The sequence below is a fragment of the Pollachius pollachius genome, assembly GCF_949987615.1.
Source record: "Pollachius pollachius genome assembly, chromosome: 11".
NCBI classification, from domain to species: domain Eukaryota; kingdom Metazoa; phylum Chordata; class Actinopteri; order Gadiformes; family Gadidae; genus Pollachius; species Pollachius pollachius.
Genome location: NC_136944.1, coordinates 14,768,895 through 14,786,609, shown reverse-complemented (window position 1 = coordinate 14,786,609; position 17,715 = coordinate 14,768,895). Strand labels below are relative to the sequence as shown.

The 17,715-nt window shown below is 43.4% G+C and overlaps 1 protein-coding gene across 1 annotated transcript; it reads right to left on the bottom strand.

The window, feature by feature from the left end:
- Positions 1-1,122: 1,122 nt before the first annotated feature.
- Positions 1,123-16,192, bottom strand: ezh1 (enhancer of zeste 1 polycomb repressive complex 2 subunit). The gene is made up of 20 exons (XM_079746227.1): positions 15,953-16,192; positions 14,734-14,997; positions 14,308-14,433; positions 13,608-13,730; positions 12,763-12,880; positions 11,973-12,323; positions 10,518-10,620; positions 9,994-10,157; positions 9,679-9,774; positions 9,060-9,218; positions 6,554-6,738; positions 5,915-6,006; positions 5,592-5,620; positions 5,350-5,475; positions 3,589-3,767; positions 3,057-3,152; positions 2,187-2,268; positions 1,861-1,941; positions 1,668-1,752; positions 1,123-1,543 (listed from the first exon to the last, which is right to left on the bottom strand). The coding sequence occupies exons 2-20, from the start codon at positions 14,926-14,928 to the stop codon at positions 1,483-1,485; spliced, it is 2,451 nt and encodes an 816-aa protein (XP_079602353.1). The 5' UTR covers positions 14,929-14,997; positions 15,953-16,192; the 3' UTR covers positions 1,123-1,482.
- Between the last annotated feature and the right edge of the window lie 1,523 nt (positions 16,193-17,715).

Here is a 17,715-nt window from a genome sequence, read left to right as displayed (position 1 = left end):
AAAAAAGCTTAAAAGAAAATGCAATTGTTTTCAATATTTATTATCTATCCTGTATACATATAGCGTCAACAAAAAACGAAATATCACAAATTATTTCAGACGAGACACACATTGTTATGTATAAAGTTAAAGTTTATTTATTTTTATAGGCATACACTATACATATGTAGCATAAAATTTCATTGAGCTTTGCTTCTCTATGTTCAGATAGTTCTTTTTCAATATATCATTTTAGCTTTGAAAACAAAAGCAGTTCAGATGCTGTAACAGAAAGCACAAACATTGGTCAGATATAGTTCAGATATAGTGAACCTTTCGCTATTCACTTATTGGGCACTTAATTTGGTCATATACAGTTTTCCAAAGAGAGCATTGGTTATGTCAAACGTAATTATACTACCAAGATTAACAACAATATTGTTTTGAGTGTGGAGTAGAATATTTTGGCACTTAGAATAATTTCAATGGGAGGTTATCTGTGCAAAAGCCTACGTATAGAGACTTATATAGACCTTGTACACTTAATTTCCAGTAATAAACAAAGATTATATTTAACGTCAATTAGCTTAGAGGGCCAGCAGCATTGGTTAATGTCGCAAATGAAATTAATGAGGAAAGAGATCTCTCTCGACACCAACTACATTTTACATTCAGTCAGTCGGTTTTTTCGTCCATTTGCCTACTTTTTGCAGAGCCATGATGATATTATAACGATAATATGCACAATAGCGTGCTTTTGCTATAAAGTTGTGTTAAAGCTAGCAACAGAGAAGGTCGAAACACGGGGTACCTGTCAGTCACTGACCTTGTTTAACCCTGCACTATCGATAGGGTAAATCACATGATACTGAGAAACACCACCGATTGGCTAGCATGTTTAATGGTTAGCCTTACCAAGAAACGGCACATGCACTTGCACTGGTACTATCTGGCACATAATAAAAAGCAGTTATGTTTTGAGAGGTGAAATTCTAACCCATTATAAATACAGTAACAAATCTACTGAGAGTAACACTGAGAATATGACGGATAGCTGTAACATTATAGCTCTGGAAAAACTAAACAAAAGGTTCTAGGTGCTTTAAGCCACACTGATTATTGTTATTATTTATATTACTTATAATAATAATAATAATAATAATAATAATAATAATAATAATAATAATAATAATAATGATAATCACATATGAATGCCATTCGTAATTGATACCTTCAGTAAGCTTGGCATACACAGAAGTTGTATAGTTTGTACAGTTTTGTTAAGAAGATAATACGCTGTAAGCTAAAGTAGCATTGTCATGTGAAATGTTTGCAGGAGGTGGGAGGGCTTTTTTGTACTTGAAAGCCGGTCAGGAGACAACTCTGAGTCTTATCATAGACATCCACGACACCCTGTAACCCCCTCCCCCCAACGCGGGGCCAACCAGATGACAGACAGGTGATGGATGTTTCTATGGCAAGACAGGTGTCACCGGGTACAAGCTAAGTCCCCTCCACCTCTCTCTCGATCCCAACGTACTTCAGGGCGTCGGCTTGGCTGTACCTGTGGGGGCGGGGGGAGGGGAGAGAGAGAAAGAGAGAGAGAGAAAGAGAGAGGAGAGGGCGTGTGAGACAGGACACATAGTAAGGCAATATACCAATCAGAGGGAGCGTGGTCTTCACCCTACCTGTAGTCAAAGAAGAGTTCCTCCCCCTGCAAGATAGCCCTCTTGGCAAAGATCCCGATGCGGTGATCTCCGTTCACCATCACCACTAGGGAAACAAACACACACACACTGTCAGCCCACGCACAACTGGTACAACAACAACATCAACAACATCTCATATTCAATCTAACCACCAATCAACTCCCCACCTCACCTTTTGCGTAACAGTTGGGGTTGACAGAGTGATTCGCGAAGCGTATTTTGTTCCCTTTCCGGGTGGCGTCCACAACATAATCTATGGGGAAGAATATGTATCACAATATTAACGTTACAACTAGCTCGAAAGACAGAATGTGTATTAATGGTAAAGGAAATTATTCACCTAGCGGCCATATTTGTTCTGAAAGCTATCTGCTAGTGTTCAACCCAGCTATCGTTTATAACTAAGATGGCCGCTCGGTGAATAAGGCGCATTAAAGATTGATCTAGAACCGAGGGATTGAGATAGGGATGGGGATGAGGAGGGTGAGGTGTACTTGCCATTGTTCAAATTGAAGAGGAAACTGGACATGTATTTGTCATAGATCCGTCCACGTCGGTCAGCTTCATCTTGGGAGATCAGCTAGACAGGCGCACACACACACATAAACACACACACACACACACACACACACACACACACACACACACACACACACACACACACACACACACAGACAAACGTAAGGAACGGGAAAACGTTTTTGACCGCTGATACGATATGAATTGTGATTCTGTTAGTATTGAAATTTTGTAAAAAATGCGATCTGGTATTTCGACTTTGGGTTAGATTTGATCTTTTGTGGGGTTTAACCTATTGGTATTACGTTGGGGTTTGGGTTCTACAGGTCCGTTGGTGTCCAGTATTGTTTTTTAGATGAAAGTGATACAATTACAAATCATACAAGGGGGAAGGCCAGTGGTTGGCTTATTAGCCTGCCAATGACGTTTTTTTCAAAAGGGCTTTCTGCCTCACCCTAACCTCACCCAAACCCTAAACCTAACCATATAGTTGTTTTGCCTGAACCTAATCAAGGAGTTGTGCTGCCTTAACCTAATCAAGAAGTTATATTGCTAAACCTAACCAATTCGTTTCACCGAAACATAACCACACTCTTCAGGCTACGCCAATCAGTGGCAGAGTGGGGCTGGTTAAAAAAACGCTATAGCGCCCTCTGTAGGGCGGTACCGATAATAGGTTTTCAATAACATTAAATGTTTTTTGCTAGCATGAATAGACACAATTTAATAGATTATTTTCCTCGCCCTTAAGATGCTTGATAAAATTAATTAAAAAAAAAATTCTGGTGAACACTATACACTTTAATGCTTTCATATTTCTTTCACTTTTGAGAAATATAAGAGCCCGACCTCTCCGCAGTACTCAGAGATGAAGTCATTCTTCTGGACAGACTCCTTGATGAAGGTGCCCCACCCAGCCACGTCTGACGGGGCCAACAGGAGGTGCTGGGGAAGATGCGCATGAATGAATAATGTGTACAAGATCTAAGTACAAGCACAGCTGAAGAAGACCCTCCAATTCCCCACGTAAACCATGAGTGCAAAACTGGAATTCTTTTTGGACATACCTTGTATGATACACATATTGATTATCAAAAATACTGTGTTTTTAAACCGGATGAAAACAGAGACATGAACATATAGTTATGGCTGATGTAAAAGAGATCTGGCATGTACAAATCTTTATATTGCATCTAATCGTATCCACTCCAATTGAATCCAATTAAATAAAATTTTATGAACTATCTTTCTATTCTACTGTAATACAATTGATCCTACTCTCATCCAATTCTATCTACTCTATAGCATAGCTGTGTGTGTCTGTGTGTGTGTGTGTTCGTGCGTGCGTGCGTGCGTGCGTGTGTGTGTGTGCCTGCGCTACCTTCTTCAGGCCTCGCTGGATGCTGCAGTTCTTGCAGGACACCACCTTGCTGTCCCAGTGATCGGCGGCGCCACAGGTCATGCACAGGTCCGGGTCGCACTCCCTCACCGCCAGGTAGCACGGGCACTGTTTGGTGTTGCACTGTGTCTTGCACCGGCAGCCCGGGAAACGGTTCTGGCCTGTGTAGTTATGGGTCGGTCGGGGGAGAGGAGAAGAGAAGAGAAGAGAAGAGAAGAGAAGAGAAGAGAAGAGAAGAGAAAGAGAGCGAGAGAGAGCGAGAGAGAGCGAGAGAGACAGAAAGAGAGAAAGAGAGAGAGAGCAATATAGTGGTATTACGTTGTCTATTGTAAAACTAAACACGAAATAAGCAATAAGCTACACTAAGGCGAGTTGAAAAATGACCATGTCTAACTGAATGTGCAGCTTCTGTGTGAATGCCTAGCAGCTGGCCACTGATGCAGTGGGCCCATTAATCAAGCGCTCTCTGCTGGCAGATATGCAGAATTACAGCTCTGCAGAGTGCAGGAACAACACCCACTGGGCAGATACAGAGGAGAGTTACGCAACAAATATTGCGAAAAGTGTCCGGGTAGTATAGAGTCACTTGGGGGGAACATCGTCCCATAAAAACAAACACAGGGATTTAGTTGATTTGCGGTTTTCCTTTTTATGTCAATAGCCCCCCCCCGCCCCCCCATTTCTATGTCTGTTTGATTTCAGTGTAAACCATCCGTCCATGGGTTTTCATGTCAATGGTGGAGATGCTGTTGTAGCTCATATTCTCAGCCCCCCTCTGTCAAACCCCTTTTGATGACGCTCCAGAGTACACACACGCTGACACTAACACACACACACAAACGCACGCAGAAGATGTGTGACACTTCCTGTTTGGCTCTTGTTGTTCTCAGCTACGGGAATAGGCAAGTACTGGGAGGTACAAGACGGGAAAAGTGGCGGAGGACTACAAACGCTTTCAAAGAAAAAGAAGAAAAAAAGGCATTCCATTTCTCTTCGAGCCAAGCGACTCTGATGAGTAACGCGCCCCCCCCCCCCTTTGTGGTCGAAAATAATGCCTTGTGGATTTTTCAAACACACACACACCCCTTGTGTTAAAAAACAGTCACCCACCCACCATTCTCCCACTGCCAGAGGACAGTGTCTCCAGTGACCCGTGCCAGAGGCACAGCAGGATTGGGTTACGCTCTGCCCATCCTCTGCTCTATTATGGGATGGCGAAAGAGAGCTACAACTGAAAGACAGTAGGTCTGCGCCTGCTTGTGTTGGTGTGTGCGTGCATATACGCAAAGTTACTAGTTACTTTCAATGAAAGTGACTGACAGTGAATTCAGATCCATGTCATTAAAGAGCAGAAAGGGGTGATGCATCTTGCGCTATGAAGCCAACAGGTAGAGATTGGGCATTGAACCGAGTGGCTGGGAGTCAAACACCCTAGCACCTAAAGTCTCTTGCCCTATTTGTGTGTGTGTGTGTGTGTGTGTGTGTGTGTGTGTGTGTGTGTTCGTGCACAATGAGGACCCTTGTATGTGGTCAAGAATAGATGATGCTTTCATAACAGCATGTGATGCATCCATATAAAAGCATCAATGCAGGTAAAGTGAGCGGCGTGACTGGCTAGAGGTGGTTAGGTTGTTGGACTACTGTAGTCTACCTGCGGGCAAGATGTCTAACAAGTAATAACTGCTGAATAACGAGACCTCTATGAACGGGATGAAAGCACTGGCTACGTAAGCGGGGACTCACACTCGGTCTCACAGCGGCAGAACTTTTCACAGAAGTTCTGCGTCATCACGCACGGACATGAGCTGTCACAGGGGTGGTCCGGATGGTCACAGGGTTGGTAGTTGTACACCTGGTTGGAGGAGTTGTCTGGGGGAAGGTGGAGAACAATGTAATACGACATTGTGGTGCACTGAGCTGCAATGCATTTTAAACAGTAGCAAGGTAATCGTGATCATACACACTATCTGGGTGGTTCAACGCACCTTTCTTCAGCTGAATCTTTGCCCATAACCTATCAGATAAGGAAATAGAAGACAACATTAATTGCAGCCAGAGAGGGAGGGCTCATAACCGGTGGTTCAATGCGATAAAATGATTCTGATGCTGGTAAAAGTTGAACTCGAGTCTGCCTCGTGTATGAAAGGTGCTCTATAAATAAAATAAAATAAATACCTTGCCTAAAATTTGTTTTATTTTCATTGATAAACAAATGAAGAATGAAAAGTTGACTTGGTTAAAGGGACGGTTTAAAGTCGAGTAAAAGCCAGAGAGATAAAGGGGTTGGGGACGGCTGTGTCTGGCTTGCCTGTGCTTCCTCTTCTTCTTTTGCGGAGAGATTCCTCCGTCCTGCACCGGTACCCGATGGATCAGGACCTCTTTCACTGCAAATTCATAGACCTGGAGGACAGAAAGCCACAGTTCATCCCTTTAGATAACATCACGCTCTCTGGGGAGGGCCTTCCTCTGATGGACACTAGATGCTTAGGCAAGTGGTTGCATGGACGTCAATTCAAATATGTTTATTAAAGTTAAAAACATACTATATCTACACTAACGTGTGCAAAGTTAGAATCTGGATGAAATTATATAAATCAAATAGAAAGCACGTTATTCTGTTTCCTCTTACGCAACCATTGTGGTTGTCATTATGAATGATTTTTCGGTAAAAGGTTAGCAAATCTGAATACAGGCGTCAAGATTATGGCTATGTTTTCCTTGAGTGATAGTTCTGCCAGGAGTGGCACGTCGATCCTACTTGAAGCTGTCCAATGAGCAATGCATCAACACTGGAGTGGCCACACTGGTCACTGCTTTACCGGTATACATTAGTTATAAATGACCTGAAAAGAATCAGTGAACTGTGGTTCACTCAAAATATGAAATTCAACTACGAATAATAATAACTAGAAAATACAGCCAACAATGCATGGCTGCGTCAACGCACCTGTTTACAGTTCTTTGATCCGATGAGGCGTGCGATGGAGCAGAAGTTGTTGTAGTAGGTGCCGTGCAGCACCCTGAAGAGAGACTCCTCGGCCCCTGTCCAGGGGTCCTCCTCCGCTGGGGGTCCCGCTAGCTCCTCCTCCACCAGCCGTAGCTTGGTCGGGGTCTGGCAGCGCGAGTGCTCTTCTGTAACACACACACACACACACACACACACACACACGCCCACACACACAACCACACACACAATCCATGCACACACACATACGCCCACACACACAACCACATGCATGCATTGCCCACACACACAAACACACATATTCACAAAAACGTATGATCACGTAAACGCACGCAAACCCATGCACACACAAACACCGACATGCACTCACACACACAAAAACACACAAAAAGACACACAGACAGACACACACACAATATAGATCCAAGTTAGACATGCTGGATATTTGAAACCCTGAGTGTACGCCCACTGCACAACACCAATAGCCCTAATGTTACTTGGCAACGGGCTGAATGCGGCATTTTTGTGGGCCCATGCTTCAGCTTTGCCGGGAATGCCTTTCTGTTTGGTCATCAGTGCGTTTTTTCTATTCATTTATTTTTAATACTGCTTGCTGAGTCACTGCCGGGTAAAGAGTTTGGGGTTTTTCCCAAGGTGAGGGGGCAGGAGGAGCAAAGGGAGGATAAACAGTGAGAACAGAGAGGTCTCAGGTCCCTCTATCTTCTTCTCTCCACATGAATGTCAACACAAAAGAGCGCGTATGGGCTGCGTGTTTGAGACGCTGCTGGTAAGAAGAGGCAAACTATAGGATAAGTTATTACAGATGTCTTTTTCTCGCTCACTCTCGGTTTCGAAAAAATCGTATGCGCTGCAGTCGGAAACAGTTATATAGTAACTGCAGTCAGTTCCACACGGCTATAGAGAGCCGTGTTTGCAGGTGAGTTTATAAAAATGATGCCTTAATCAAACAGACGACGACTGAACCCCAAGATCAAAGGACACATGCTTATTGCCAAGTCAGTGTTTGTAGTACAAATAAAGTCGTAAGTGAAAATGGGTAAAATGTATTTACAACCACAGAGATAACCAGGCACGATGAAATGATATCACCATTGACCCAGCATTGTTGTCAGGACATGTTGTGACATGTTATGTTGCCATGTTGCAATATGATCACATGTCATGAAACAGTTTGACAGGGTAATCCAGTAGGATCTACAGCATATGACTCTCCATTTACTGTAACTAAAAAGCAGAATACTGCTACGGTATTTAGCTTTGTAGTTAAATGCCATTAATATGCTTGTCATTGCCAAGACATAAAAAATCCTTAACCTTTTGTAACAACAAGAGTTTTCGCGCACGGATTGCGCGCACTCAACCTCTAGTTGTAATAAAATCCATAGCAATAATGTGGAAACCCCAGTCGATAATGTAACAAATTTCTGAAAATTATAACCATCATTGATCATCTCTTCCAGTGTCCTGGCCAAGACAGGCAGCAGTAGCCTGCAGTCACACATAGCATACACACAAAACATAAGAAAATAAAACAACTAAAACAGTCCGCAGGGGGGAGGGTGGGATATCAATATCGCAAGACATTTGGGGGGGCTCAAGGTGGGGGGTAATATTACATTTGAGCAACAAAGTGTAGTCTTTTGGTGGACTCTATAGACATATTTCACTATACTGGGTTATTGACATGTTTTTGTTGTGTTATAGGGACACTGTCCCTTTAAGATCAACTGACTTGTGTGTTGATATGCCGGTCGGCGCGATGTTTGAATTGAACGGTTTTTATATCACAAAATGAATGACCCGCCGTTGCTTGTCGAGGTGAGAACTTGTTTCTTCCCTTCTTTTATTGTAATTTCTACAGTCTATAGACAGAACGTCTTACCTGGGAGAGTAGTGTGTGTGTGTGTGTGCGCGCGCGTGTGTTCGGCTTCCGTGTATGTGACGCTGTCTTTGTCTTGACGTGCGGTGTGTGTGCGCACGTGTGTGTGTGTGTGTGTGTGTGTGTGTGTGTGTGTGCATTTCCGTGTATGTTCGTGCGCATCTGCGTGAGTGTGCGGTGTGGGTATGCGGTGTGTACGTGCGTGCTTGCGGTGTATGTATGCGTTTTTGCGTGCTGTGTGTGTGTGTGAGCTGCAGGCTGCTTGGCACATGCGCACATGACTCACTTGAGTAACTGGTGCGACAGGCTTGCTATTATAGTCGTAAGATTATACATTTGTAAAAATAATAATAATCATAAGCATAATAATTTCTGCTCATCGTTAGAGAGAATACAGATCAGGTAACAAATGACCACAATATATTTCCTTCTTATTGCCTCATAAATGTAAAACTGTTGTCATTGCATGTTTTATACTTCTCATTCTAATCCCACGGTAATGGTATCATGTTTTCCCCTGTTTCCATATTAACGTGCATTTTTGGTCCAATGCGCTTCATTTAATGGAGACCCAGTCAGACTGATCACCTGAGGAGGAGGTGTTCTCGTGGTCGCTGTCCCCATCCTTGCCCTCCTCCAGGGACCCTGACGGCCCGGGACAGCTGAGGCTGGGCGGCCGCGGCTGCTTCCTCCGTCTCCGGGACCTCTGGGAGCGAAGCATGTACTGATCCGCAAACTCCTTCGCCCCTTTCTGAAGCAGAGCAGCCCACACACCACAGGACCACCGTTACATGATGAAAGAGAGAGAGAGAGAGGTGGGGATATAGAGATATCTACAGTAGTATTGTAGTATTTTCTTTTGCAATTTTTAGAGCTTGATTTATTACTACCAGTGGTAGTGCTCTGAACTCCCACTATGGCTAAGCAGGATAAATAGATTGTACAGTAATGTAAGAGATAAGTGTAAAACAAATTGTATGTCATATATTTTACGATAAATGAGAGGGGGGCAGGTAGGGAAGGTAAACCATTGAGGTAGATCTATTGGTTACTAGATAGATCTAGTGTTCAGGGTGCTGAATCGCTGCCAAAAGGCTCTGGGTTCAAAGCCCAATGTCCACAGTGTACCAAAAAATTTGGCATCCCCGATGCCAATAAAATAGTAGAAAATAAAATAGTAGAAAAAGCAGAGAGTGCTGAACCGAACATGCCTGCAGAAGAAAGCAGTCGGCGCCACATGGCTCGGTCTCGATGCGAATCTCCTTATTCTTCCTCTTGTAAACATTGGGGGACGCATGGAACGCTGGGAGATAGAAAAGAAGGACAGACGGAACAATTCAATACAGCACACAGCGCTATCTAAACATCAACAGCTGGCGGTTTGACTTCCGGACCAAAGTGCTGTTTTGAATCCCAATGTCCTGTCTACATTCATGCAACCTTGAGATGCCTACCCCCAGCCTGAAACAAATCTATTTGAATCAAAAGTCTGCTAATAATAGTAACAGGAAAGGAGTATTACGGTGAAGGAAACAGTCGTATTTGAAGCAGCGTCTGCAGAAGAGGGTGTGGAACGAATGCAGCGACTGTTCCCGCTGCACAGACTTGGCGAAGGGCCCGTCTATGTTGGGGGTGCACAGTGGGGGCAGCTTCACCGGGCTGGCCGGCTCTAGGAGGTCTTTGTATCTGCACAGGTTGGAGGAGACAAAAGGAAGATATACTAGACAACATCCACGCATGGAAACGCTGTAGCAACCAACAACAGCAACTTGAAAGAGGGAAAACCGCACCTTGGAGAGACTTCATCTAATTGTGAATTTCTGTCTCGACTTTACTTTTGTGTCGATTTTTTTTTTTTAAAGGGTTCTTTTAGTCTCCCTGAGTGTGTGAGGCTCTTTCAAATGCTGATGGAACTGCTTCTTTCTTTTTTACTCTTTCAGAGAGCATGAGAAGGAAGTGGCCATTATTACTGTCCCTGCGTCGCCATGGTGAACGCTAGGCAACCCCACTGGGTTCACTATTGTGGAGGCCGGGCTCTCCTCTTACTTTTCCTTCAGCTCCTCCATGGTGCCTTTGTAGGGGAACATGGAGGCGATGGCGGTGAATATCTTGTCGTGGGGGATCTTCTTGGTGCACGATGCGTCCCTCACTTCAGACGATGGGGAGACAAGAAGAAAAAAATAATAAATACATAAAGTAAATATTAATGTGTAAATACATATTTTAAAATGTTTATAAAATATGTAAAAATGAATAATAATACAATATACTTATACTAATAACGAATAATAAAAATACAAATAATGTTATAATAATTATCAAAGGTTTAGTTGGTAATATTGAGGTGGCAACTAGCGGTGAGGTTGCAGATTGCAGCCGACTGAATAACCTCTCTTCACCCCTCCCTTTTCAACGACTACTGTGGCCTTTACTGGTCTGTATTTACGTTATTGTGTAAGGTTGCCAGTAAGTACTTCCAAAATGATGGAATCAATCACCCTAAGTGTCAAATAATGAGGTTCTTTGATAGATCTATGAATTGTGTTTAGTAATTTAGTCTGTAAATGATAGGTCTATAGGTCCTTTTACATTGAACGTGTAAATTGTTTGTTGAGTTTTTTTGCCCATCTCAATGATGCTTTTTACGTTTTGCACACGCAGTCCTCTTATTGCATCAATAGTGGTAAACGACATTCATAGACATATAATTATCTCTAACTGTTATATGTATTGGTAATGCATCTAGCAGTCTGCATTCCAAGCCAATCCTTACGGTATCCTAAAGGTTGCCTTTGATAACATGACGTGGGCAGTTGTATTGATACAGTTTTGTTTTAAATATCAACTTTCTCAGAAAGACATTTTAGTTAGTTTAAGTTATTGAACATAGAAAAATAGAAAGTGAAAATAAAAGTAACATTTCCTTTCAGGTCGTTCAGGTCAGCAATAATTATAATAACATTTTTGATATTCTAATGTTGTTGTAGGGATACCAATCAAACTCTCTTGTGTATTGACAATCTGTGTATGTCTAAAGATACAATTCTCTCCAAATCCTTTCCTCAGAGTAGAACATGACTTGTGTGTCAAAGTTGATGTGAGGCAAGTTCATAAGCTTGCAACCTCTGTTGTTTTTCCATACAGCTCGGCAGAGTTGCCTGGTTAGATTCGGTTATAAGAGCCGGGCAGTATCGGTGTCACGGACAAACAGGTTCTCCCACGCACACAGGACACGGCGTCCATTTCAAAGTAAACAATCCCACTGGCGGGAGGGCTGCGGTCGCAGGGTAACCTGCTGCTGCCACCTGTGTGCAGTGTGTAAGTGAACAGAGCCCACTTTGTTTAGACAGTGACCTACTTGCTTGGCTCATACAGTGTCCAATGTAGGACAGCGATTGCACACGGGCACACAGCACTCCCTAGCCTCTGTTCATTCACCCCAGTTAAAAAAAATTAAACAAACCGTCTGGCTTCAAAACCAAAAACAAAAAAAAAAATCACCTTCTGCAATGCTCCTCCTCTTCCTCCGGACGAAGGTGGTGGTGAAGACGGGCACCGTCTTGGTCTCCTCCGAGCCCTCGGCTGAGCACCTCCTCAGAGCCCTCTCCTCCTCCTTCTTCACCACCACCACGGGCGCCACCTCCTCCCCCGAGCTCCTCCCCAGAGCCCCCTCCTCCTCCTCTTTCTTCACAGCCGCCCCCTCCTCCGCCGCCGTCGCCGCCGTCGCCGTCGTCGTCAGCATAGGCTGCTCCTCCTCCTCCCCCACCTCCTCCTCTTCCTCCTCCAGGTCGGGGTACTGGCTCAGCGCCTCCACCAGCTCCTTGAAGATCTCATCGTTGATGAACCCCCCTTCTGGGAAACACACCACAAGAGTACCCACTCATGACGTCATCACCTGTTCCCCAACATGACGTCATCGTACTTTTCTTCTCTCCAAGGCAATGCAGTCTTTGGAAGGAACAATGACGGTATTGTGAGCCATTGCCTAATGCTCCACTCCACAAACCATCACTGCTATACATTTCAAGAGTATAATTTCGAAAACACGAGAACGGATATGCTATAAAGCTAGAATGGCTCTCAGCACTCAACCGATTCAAATGATCTCCGAAGTTAATAGTTTGAATTCAATTTGAATTCCTCTTAATTGCTTTTACCTAATGTACAATGCAACTCCAATTCATAATCGCCATTGCAAATGACAACCACACCTCAGGGTTTTTTTCCCCCGAGTAGATTGAACGGATGGATACCGCTATGTTGTCGAGAGCTCAGGCACACACACACGCACCCCTGTCGCCATGGACACCATCGTAGTTGTCGATGAGCTCCTCCAGGAAGGCCTCGTCCTGCTCCAGCACCTCGTCGCCCATATAAGGGATGTTGTGGAGGAAGGTCTCGTCTTCTACCTGTGAACAGCACGGTCACACGCACACACATAAATGTATTGGTGTGAATTGTCAGAATGCGCCACTGAATACAGCGTTCTTCTACAATGGAATGCCCCTTGGAGCCAGCACCAGGGCTAGAAACAGAGGAGGAAAATACATAGAAAGTGAAAAAAAAGCAAAATTAACATTTAATTTCAGGTCAATTCTGCCCAAAGCAGTAATAGCAAAACTCAAAGGGTACAAATAATGAGTCGGCAAATGTATCACTGGAGTTAAACCAGAACAATAAGATGGCAGGACCTAGAAATGTTTCATCAATGGTAGCTGGTGACACCAGGTTGCTTTCTGAGGATGTTTTGACTAAACAGCTAGAATACTGATACTATTACTTTCATGTTATATTACTCACCTATTGTATGTTTAACATATGTAATAATATTAGTTTAATAGATGGTTTCAATTACAATGTACATCTTACTCTTCAATATTTAATCCTTAAATCTCTTAAAATCTCTTAAATCTCTCTAATTCTACTTTATATAGGTTTTTCAGTTCAAATAACCAATCTAATGGCTTACATCTATTGTAATAGTACAATAACAATGAATAAGAATTATAAAGTATTGTTATTCAGTTTGATAGTAATAAGTATCATCATCATCATCATCATCTTCATCATCATCATCATCATCATCATCAACTCTTATTGCTATTACAATACCATTATATTCCATATGTTGTTTACCATATAGTTATGCTGCAGAGGGGACCAGGAGTACATGAAGGGGATCCCGGCCACAGTAGTTAGGGTACGCAAGGGTATGACCTGCGTCTTGAATCCTGTGTAGCCAGACTCCACCGTACACATCTGGAGAAAAGACCACAAAATAAGAAGAATCCAAAGCTGTAACAATTCCAAGCCATAACATACCTTTTTCCCCCCACATCACAGAGAAACACACCCAGCTAACACATGCCGTTGATACCATGCCAGCAACTGAGACCACTTTTCTTTGGAAATCTCTTTTGGAAAGTGCTGTACATTGATACAACAGAACATACAAGTAAAGCTTAAACAACAGAACACTATCTAGAGACGAACTGGAATGAACTGAAGGCCTTCCTTTATAAAACAGTATTTAGCAATAATTATAATGGCTATCATACCTTACTACCAGGTTTGTGTGTGTGTGTGTGTGTGTGTGTGTGTGTGTGTGTGTGTGTGTGTGTGTGTGTGTGTGTGTGTGTGCGTGTGTGTTTGCGTGTGTGTGTTTGTGGGTCGGTGGGGGAGGCACTCAGACTTGGAGCAGCTCAGACTTGCATGTAATGCTATGCTTCGGATTTCTTTTTTTCCCACAGAGCAGCTTCCAAACAGGCCAGCACAATAAAACACTCGTTGAGACAAAAGTGTGTAATGATGAAGGAAGCCAGACGTGACAAAACACCTTCTTGCTGGGCAGGGATCCACTGGAAGTCGACCGAGGGATCGGCTGAAGCCTGAGTTTGGACCATTCAGCGTTCAGGATGTTTGTCTTCTCCTCAATCTTTTTGCTGTTGGACACAAACAGGGCCTGGAAATAAAGAACAGGAAACAATAAGAAGCTTTGTAACCGTCTCTTACTTGCAGTGATTGAAATTCAGACTACATCCCTGTTACTACTGACTATTACCATATTTTAATATTTTGCATACTCTTTTATCCAAAGTGATTAACATAAATTCAGATCCATATCATTTGAGGATCATGTAGGGGGTAAGGCATATTGGATGCCTACAGGTGACAGGTTAAGACATTTCTGGAATTGAACCCGGTACCTTTCGGTTAACCCGGTCATCATCAACCCAAGAAAAGGGGGACAGGCCGGGCTCACCTTCACCTCCTCCACCTTCTTGAGGCGCTTGAGCTGGCGAAGGCGCATGTACTCAGACTTCACCCTCCTCCTCCACTCCAGCAGGCTACGGGAGGGGGGTCCGGTGATGGCCGGGGGCTGGGGCCTGGAGACTGCGGGCGTGGGACCAGAGACCGGCGCCGGCAGTGCTGCTGCTGCTGCTGCTGTTTCCTCCATGCTTCTGTAGCGCTACGATGTGGTGATGTGGGGACCCAGCAGAATGCCACTGAGGTGCAGGGCGCATTCCTGAAAAGCCCCAAGAAAACAGAGTCAAAGTTCTGTCCGTGATGACATCGCTTTTCCTCTTAGAGTTAGCGGAGCAACACCGCACTTTCAATACCAGCAATTTGGTACCATATCATTAGTTATCGGTTTTTTTTTCTTCTAGAAGAATAAACCTCATCTGATTCAGTTGAGATTATATTTTTCTGCCCACAAAACAATGTGAGGTAGCTCACATTGTTTTGTGACACACACACAAACACACACACACGCACGCACGCGCACGCATGCACACACACACACACACACATTGCTGTGCGGTCATTGCAACGACTGCCCCCATCTGTTGGCACAACAACACTGACGTAACACATCCAAAGCTTTTTATACAGTGTAATTTCAAATGGGCCTATGCTTGGCGAATTGTTGCAATTTATTGTGTACGTCACTCGTCCTCGTCTATGTATTGCAGGTTAAAGTATAGATGGTAGTCTCGAGCTATAGCTAAACGACACAGTCACAGATACCTAACACACACTCACTCACACACGCACTCATTGCTCAGAAGTGGGCGTGTCCCATGTGAAAGGCAACACGAAAGACAGCAGAAAGTGCGTAGCAGTAGTTTTCTACATTTGCCAAACCGCCATGGTAAATATATTCCTGTATGGTTAGTCAATACAGATGTACAATTGATTATCGAGTCTATAAATCGATAATTATCCTTCCAAATGCAACGTGTGCATGGCTTACGGGGAGAGGGCGATCTTCCGTCACATATATGAAGTGCTTTAAATCAGTAATGAAATCAAAGGCTACCCTTTTATGAATCTGGAAATAAATATTTTTTACTTCACAATCATTGTACCGATGTTCATGCAAAAGCTCTATACGGACATTGCATTCGTAAGGACGCGCATACTCTACACACATTGCAGCCCATTCCTGCCAATAGCCAACGTGTCGCAGTTGCAAATACCTTAAAAATCCTCGTGTGTGTGTGTGCGTGGAGATGAAGTCCCCCTTCCTTAGGCAATGAACGCTATCTTTGTATTCTCAATATGTCGCAGATCCCGTCTCTAAACAGCGAGATGATCGCGGAATCCCTACGTTGTCCACAGGCATGGTGCGATTTGTTTTCGTAGCGTAACCATGTTTAAACCTGCGCACTTAGCTCAGTTGTAGCAGCGGCAGTCTTAACGGATAGTGACGTCCTTATTATGACCATAGCCTACCAGAGGCGGAATCCGTCTGGAGCAAGAGGAGGCGGAGGAGGAGGCGGAGGAGGAGGTGCGCCACAGCAGCATAGGCATTTAGGCTGCAAAATAGACACACTGCACAGGCACACGTCTGTTTCCCAACGTGGGGAGAAATGAACAAGAAACGGGGGTCATGCTTGGAACATGCAACATAGAAATTGCATCATTATAGAAATCATAGCCTATTATCACACCTTAACATAATCCGAATTCATTTGTAGTCTATTTCTTAAGATATCGTCCTAAAGTAATTCAAACGTGAAAAACATTTGTAACTTTAAAATAATGACGATATATTGACAGATGTAGACTTATTGTATGAGACCACCGCTTCCCTTGTGTTGCCCTAAACCACCTCTAGGGAGAGCAACTATTCTGTTTTTGAGAGGTTGGTACTGTTTAGCGCTAGGCCAAGTCACAAGGCGTTGCCAGGGTGTCAGTTCCCGACCGCTTTGCAGACGAGGTTGCTGCTGTTGACACGCATGCGTAACAGCGCCGAATACACTCAGAGTCATGCCCGCTATAACTACATTCAAGCCGTTTCCTTTTTTTTGACACATGTCCAAGTAATTTCATAAAATATTGTATGTATTGCATATTTAGCTGTTAGAGCTGTTGGCGATTCTATAATTCAAATAATTATGTTGTTGATATGTTATATCCTACTAATTCATTCTGATTTTCTGCATTGTAGGCCCACCAAAAACATTAGATTTATCCAGCTATTGGGGACCTTAAATTATGCATAGTTATTATTTTATATCGTTCGCAAACCCCCCGTCGTTTATTGGGACAATTACCAAAAGCCAATACATTGTGTATATTTTTTTAATGCTTTAGACATATTGGTTGCTCTGCTCAAACAGCAGAGGGCCCTATTGAGTCAACATTTCAACCCATTAAAATATCCTCACACACCCACAAAGAAAACTGTGAACAGTAAACACCCTGATTCAGCTGGCCCCTCAAATCCAAAATGATGGTCCGATCAAATCCTAATATACAACTCATATAATCATTATTAAAAGATAATAAACTGCTGCTAAGCATTTATACTGTACAAATCTTATAGCCGTAAGAGTGTTGTTATATACTTAACAGTGTATTATTGGCGTGTGTGAGGACTGACATTACCACATTTGCATTTCCAACACTGGACCTCGAAGCGAAGGCAGAAAAGCATAGGATGACAGAGTATTGTGGAGGAGCTTGTTCATTAGGTTTAATGTAAACGGTGTGTTTATCTTCGCCTTCTATCTTCAAACAAGTTTAACCAGCTCGAAAATGAAGAAATTGGCGGAGGAAAGGATTATGTTGGTGTGTGTTGATGTGTGTTGAATACATGTCTTTGTGTTTGTGTGTGTGTGTGTGTGTGTGTGTGCGTGCGTGCATGCGTGCGTGTGTGTGTGTGTGTTTGTGCATGAGCTTGTATTGTGAGTGCGTTTTTCGTGAGTGCATTTCAGCTGATTTTACATGAGTGTTT

Coding starts and splice junctions, on each gene's coding strand:
- ezh1 (XM_079746227.1), bottom strand. CDS start 14,928: ATGGAGGAAACAGCAGCAGCAGCAGCAGCACTGCCGGCGCCGGTCTCT. Junction 9,775..9,993: donor ATACGACTGTTTCCTTCACC/GTAATACTCCTT, acceptor TCTATCTCCCAG/CGTTCCATGCGTCCCCCAAT. Junction 5,621..5,914: donor AAGAAGAAGAGGAAGCACAG/GCAAGCCAGACA, acceptor CTTATCTGATAG/GTTATGGGCAAAGATTCAGC.